We start from the raw sequence: 6,665 nt of genomic DNA on the forward strand, positions 1-6,665 counted from the left end.
ACAACACAGCAGCAGTGAAAACAGGTCATGATCGCTTTCTTTCCTCCTCATCCCCATTGGACAACTTCATTTTTTCTAACCTTTCCATCTACTTGTATTAGATCTAATATTCTTTGGTACTGTTTTTTGCACACATATATAAAATGTATTGTAAATATGTTTGTCAATCTTGAATTTTATTGTGTGCATCTTTTCTGAACAGCAGTTCTGATTGCTCTCTAATAACCATGAAGAAAGAATTCATGGTGGAATAACTTCTTTCCTAAATATACATCCTCAATGTGTGATTTAGAGTTGAATATGATTACCATCCAAAAGATTGGAAATTCAAACAATAAAATCTAAATACACCGTGGTACATATGTTTGGTCCTAATTACAATGGTATAGCAATGATTTCCTGAGATAAGTTGTCAGTTCTTAAAAATGCATAAATATATCACAAATTCTTCCATGGAAAGATGATAACATAGGATATGTATGTGGAATACACATTGCTTCATAATCCTGAGGAATTTCTTACAATATTTTATAAAATTATCTTGCTTACCTCAAAACAAATTGGTTAATGGTATGGTAATCTTATAATCTTTCTTATGTTTTTCAAGGCCTGTCTTAGCTTCTTGTTTCCCCAAATCAGGATAAACGAGTGGCTTAAAGGATGCAGCACTGCAAGAACCTCACAAAACATGAGAAGCAGTTCATTCTGCAGCCTACTAGAACTCCAAATTAAGATAACTAGAGCCAGTAAGTAACTGGCATATAGCAAGAGAAAGGAGAACACGGTTTGCATGGCTCTTATGTGGACCTTGGTGCTAGGATCTTGGTATCCTTTGCCATTAAGCTGCATCTTCTTGAGATGTTTCCATAGGGAAATGATTAACAACAGAAAACATGTCAGGGACATAGAAAATGGTAATAAGTGTACTAGCACAAATACAGTCATATTTGAAACATGTAAAATATCCCTCAGTTTGGTCTTCCCAGTGATGTTTCCTTCATACACATTAATCTGTGTTTCCTCATCTATGCATATCACTGCAAGATAAAAAAACAAAAAGACCAAAGTCCCCAATAGTGTTACCAGAATTACACTTTTAACTCTCCACTTTAGGTAAAGAAATATAAGGCTAGAGAAATTAGCGATCTTGAGCAGATAAAATATACTGAGGCTAGTAGCAAGCCAGATGTTAAAATGGTTGCTCACTGCCCAGATAATATGAACAAAAATTCTTACTTCTAAACTATATAAAACTGGATGGAGCACAGTCGTGTACCAATTTATTATTATTACCCAGTGCAAACCAATTCTGGAGACCGCCAGAGCCATGAGAATTTGATCAGCTGAGGACATCTTTCGCCTCCTGACCCAGTCAATGAAGTTCAGCGGTGCTATGAAGCCATTAGCGAAATTTCCCAGAATAAATTCTGTCATTGTTACGATGGAAAAAATGCTGGGTAGTAAAGTTACCATGTCTAGAAAGAAAAAAACAAGTCTAATATTTCTGGTAGTGTTTCCTTTAATGTTCTGATATTAACTTCTATGTGCAGCTGGAATATTCAGTAAAATTCTTCTTTCAAATTCTGTGACCAATGTCAAGCAAGAAAGCAAGAGACTATGGTGATGGAGGAGGTCAGCACTGTCTTTATGAAAACCATTGTTGCTCCCAAAACAGCTTAAATTGACTCCTATTTACATACTGTGTGTCCTTGCCATAGGCTGGATTATTTTATAATTGGTTTTGAAGTGAAAGCTGAATTCTCATTTGCTATCATGCAAATAAGGACATATTGTTTTGCAATTTTTTCCTTGACTCCTATTTATACACTGTGTGTCCTTGCCATTGGCTGGATTATTTCATAACTGATGTTGATATGAAAGCTGAATTCTCATTTACTGACATGCAAATAAGGGCATATTGTTTTGCAATTTTTTCCTTGTTTAACCTCTCCATACTTTGTGTTCATCAACATTAGTTGTAACAAAATTTAAAAACCTAATACATAAAAAATACAGTGAATGTCTAAACTTTTGGAAGAAGCTTGCTTATAGCTAGGATCATTAGCACTGTGGATTTATTTATTTTTCTAATGCCAGATTTATGTAGAAAGGTATCAAGCTTCTTATGAAAAGCATCAAAGATTTTCTTGGGAACCCCAGGAAAGCCAATAGGCCCTAAATACTGGTTGCTGAAACTAATACTTATGTATAAATTTATTCTTTACAAGTTTATAAACATACACACACAAATATTCACACATACATCTCATGGGTGGAATTATGGTCCTATAATTTCAAAAATGTGATATCTGAGTCATGAGGTCATCTAGGTTTGAACCCTGCTTTTCTCCCATGCAGGCTTTTCAACTGATTATTCATAGTTATCAAATGTATCTCTCATGCTTAGGTCTTTGATAAAGTTTCAGAGTCTATTCCAAATTAAATATTAATATTTAATTGAAATATTCAGGGATCTTGTAAATATTCCCTTGGCTCTAGAAAGAATATATGTTTTCCATTGCACATTCCAGACATTTCCGTATATGAATATCTGGGGGGTTTTTTTCTAATTCATGTTTTACTATTATTTTTAAGACTAATAGATGTTAAAATTAACCTGTACCCTTGGATTTTATGCAATTTCAGTTTTTATAGCACTTATAATTGTTTTTAGCAGAGGATCTTGGAGCCAGACTGCCAGGATGGAAAACCCAAATTCTCGGCTTCATATATCTCTGATCTTAGACTCTGTTTTAAAACCACTCTCTGCCTCAGTACAATCATCAGTAAAATGCGGATAGTAATGTGATCCTCATCTAGTGGGTTTTGTGAGGAGTGAGGATCCTGTCTGTGTAAAGCACGTTCCCTTTCGCCTGTCTGCTACAGAGCGGGCATGGAGGCTTGTTACTTACTCATTGGATCCTGTGGTATTTGATACTTCAGAGTTAACCTGTGAGGACTCCCACTTAGGATTCAATGTAGCAGGTTGAAAAAGGCAAAATGTCCTCCTAAAACAACAAATATACAGGGAATATATTGTCAAAATTACATTTTAAACTCATCAGAGAGCTGTACAAAGAAGGAGGAACTATTGAACTGAAATCTGGACTGAGGAGAGTCTTTTCAGTTAAAGAGATGATCGATATATTCAGTGTGATCTCTATCAAATCCCAGCAGGATCTATTAGCAGAAAGTGAAAAACTATTCCTTAATGTATATGGAACTAAAAAGCAACCAGAATAGCCAAAACAATTAAAAAAAAAAAATAACAAAGTTGGAGTATTACAGTTCCTAATGTCAAAGTTTACTACTAGGCTACAATAATCAGGATAGTATGGTACTCCATGAAGACAAGCATAGAGATCAAAGAGACACAACTGAAAGTCCCCACTAACATTTAAATTCATTGTCAACTTGGGCTAACAGGCCAAGGGATGAACCTCCATGGTGCCCACCGGGGTCTGTGCCAACACGCCTAGACCAGAACAATGGCCCCCACCAATGTCTCAGTCTCTGGAGAGGTCCCTCCTCTCACCAAGATGCCCCCAGAACCCACCAGGTGATTTTGCACCCAGAGGTCCTATCCTCCACAAGCCCCTTATTACCCATGGATTACGGAGAGTTTGTCTGAGGTTGTCATCTTGGAGTATTTCCATCGTACTGTGAACTGTGGGGTTATACTCCAGCTGAATGCACCGTGATGGGCATCCCCAGTGTGACAACCAATCTTTCTGGCTTTGGCTGTTTCATGCAGGAGCACATGGCTGATCCAACTGCATAGGGTATTTACATCATTGACAGGCAGTTCTGCTCTCTGGATGATTCCTGCAATCAACTAAGTTTCTCTATGGATTTTGCAAACAGTCACACCGCCAGAGAATTATCCAGAAGAACCAAACTGAGAGGCTCTCAGATCTTCTGGATTGGAGATACTTCGGCAGATATTACCAGCATGCCAGGTACCTGACATTAAGCAGAGCTTTTCCAGATAAATTCCATATGAAATCCACATCACCACCAACGACAGAAGGATTTCAATATCCTAGCCTTCCTCAGTATCACCTTCCCCTTTGGAGTCTCAGGTCTCCAGTCCTCAGAGCAGTGATGTGGAAGATGAGGATGAGGATGAGAGATACAATGAGGAAGAGGAGGTGGAGAGGGATCGCTTAAATATCAAGTCACCACTTTCTCTAAGTCATGTTCACCACAGGAAGAAGAAGCTGCACGGCGAATACAAGAACTGAATTCCACACCTGCTGGCAGGGCTAACTTAGTAAGAACACAGCAACAGTGATTGTTTAAAGAAATCAAAATGCCCCAAATTTCATTTTCTTCTGCTAAGTATTACAATGGAATTTGTTCTCTGCAGAAAAGGTGGAGGAGATTAAATGACTGGCAATTTTGTAACTTATAATAAAATTCAAGTTATTTTCCCCAACTTCTTTTTCCCCAGTAAATTTAGGCAGGAGGAAGAGTGTTAATTGAGGGAGGAAGACTGGAAGTGTTTTTTGATTTTGTTATGTTTTTTTTTTTGTGAGGAAGATTGGCCTAGAGCTAACATCTGTTGCCAATCTCCTCTTTTTTTTTCTCTCCCCAAAGCCCCCCAGGACATCGTTGTATATCCTAGTTGTAGGTTCCTCTAGTTCCTCAGTGTGGGATGCTGCCTCAGCATGGCTTGATGAGCTGTGCTAGGTCTGCGCCCAGGATCCAAACCATCAAACCCCAGGCTGCCGAAGCAGAGTGCACAAACCCAACCACTTGGCCAGGGGCCAGCCCCTGGAAGTGCTTTTAAAATAGTTAATTTAAGCAGTAAGAATTTTCATTTACTAGTGTTTAATTTTAAATTATGATCACCATAATCGTTTGCTTAGTATTTATACACTTCTATACTTTACCAAACCAGTCTTCCATTTCCCCCACAAAGGAGCCTGATCTTAACCATGAATGTGCACTACCTACATATTTTAAATAACTCGGTCTTTGTGATTATTTCCATTTTTCACATGAGAACCATGAATTCATATTTTTCTTTGCAGACAATCAAAATCCATTAAAAAATGGCTATCCTAAATCCAGATCTTGATGCACGTTGACACATATTTACACATTCACTTCTCAAATTAATGATAGGAAGATGTTACCGTCTGTACGGTACCATCTGACTGTAATGATTTTTCTATTGTTTAAAAGGAAAGCCTTTTTGAAAACTTGGTCAATTTTCCACAGATGATAAATTGTTAAATCCAAATGAATAAATATATCAATATTTAAAGGTTTAAAAAAACCAAATAAATTCACTGTCGATTTCAAAAAAGGTATCAAGGCAATCAATGGAGAAATGATCATTTGTCAACAAATGAAGTTGGAACAATTAAATATTCACATTTATTAAGATGAATTTAGATCCTTATTTCATACCATACACAAAATTAACTCAAAATTGATCATAGACCTAAATGTAAGAGCAACAAATACAAACATTAGAAGAAAATGCAGAACAAAAGTTTTCAAAGCTTGTGTTAGCTGGACCTCTTAGATACATACCAAGTATGATTCATAAAATTAATGAACTGATAAATTGGACTGCATCAGAACTGAAGATTTTTGCTCCCTCTGAATACAGATTCCTGATGTTCACACTCTATATAATTTACTGTCCCACAGTGTGGGCAGGACATGTCACTTATTTCTGGGCTGCAGAATATGGCAAGCATCAAGGGATTTTGGAGGTAAAATCAATTGATTTTGAGTTAATTGAAAGGGAGATTTTCCTTCATTGGTCCTATGTAATCAGGTAAAGTTTTAAAAGAGTGGCTGGGTCTCTCTGGAGTGAGAGATTCTTGCTGGACTTGAAGAAGTAAGCAGCCACCTTATGAAGTGCCTGTGGAGAGGGCCACAAGAAAATGAACTCCACCAAAAACCTGAGTGAGCTTGGAAGTGGATTCTTCTCCAGTGAAGCCTATAAATAGAATGACATATCATCAAAACTTTTATTTCATCTTGGTGAGATCCTGAAGGAGAAAACACAGTCACAACTTGCTAAGACTCCTGACCCAAAAAACTCTGAGATAATACATGTGTTTGTTGGTTTACGCCACTAAATTAATGATAATCTGTTTCACAGCTGATGGATAATTCTTAAAGAACAATACAGTTTGTCTACATCCTCAGGTGTCATTCAATATATAAAACAAAAAATGCAACAGATTTCATTATAAAATTGAGAAATTATAAATACATTGTAAATTATATAATTATAAATACACATATTTATTTTCAGACATATAGAAAATATTCTATTCCAGAAATTTGTTTTAAAATATGAGAAAGTCAAAACAGAGAACATAGAAAAAGATTTTGAAACTCTTGCAACAGTCTTACCATACTTATTTCCTTTTTGAGAGTTATTTTTTATTGAGTTTATGTTTTCCTTCCTTTTAGAAAGCACTCCAGCTGCCCCCAAATCCTAACAGCAGCTTACTTCAGCTTGCTGTTTCTCAAAATTAGGATAAATGAATGGCCAAAAGGATGGGCAGATGTTAGTACTTTACCAAATGTCAATATCAGCTAGTTAGGGGACAATACATGGCTGTAATTATTATAAAGTCAACACAACAGAAATCCAAATGAGAAAGAAGAACGAAGTCACCATTCCCATGGCTTTT

At 36.6% G+C, this 6,665-nt stretch overlaps 1 protein-coding gene across 1 annotated transcript; it reads right to left on the bottom strand.

The window, feature by feature from the left end:
• Positions 1–564: 564 nt before the first annotated feature.
• Positions 565–1,473, bottom strand: LOC106834138 (putative taste receptor type 2 member 33). The gene has a single exon (XM_014845612.2). It carries the CDS (start codon positions 1,471–1,473, stop codon positions 565–567), a length of 909 nt encoding a protein of 302 aa, XP_014701098.2.
• Between the last annotated feature and the right edge of the window lie 5,192 nt (positions 1,474–6,665).

Source organism: Equus asinus, chromosome 22, assembly GCF_041296235.1.
Source record: "Equus asinus isolate D_3611 breed Donkey chromosome 22, EquAss-T2T_v2, whole genome shotgun sequence".
In the NCBI taxonomy this organism is placed as follows: domain Eukaryota; kingdom Metazoa; phylum Chordata; class Mammalia; order Perissodactyla; family Equidae; genus Equus; species Equus asinus.

What these genes read in the sequence shown, in the direction of transcription:
- LOC106834138 (XM_014845612.2), bottom strand. Translation starts at nt 1,473, where the DNA reads ATGGTAACTTTACTACCCAGCATTTTTTCCATCGTAACAATGACAGAA.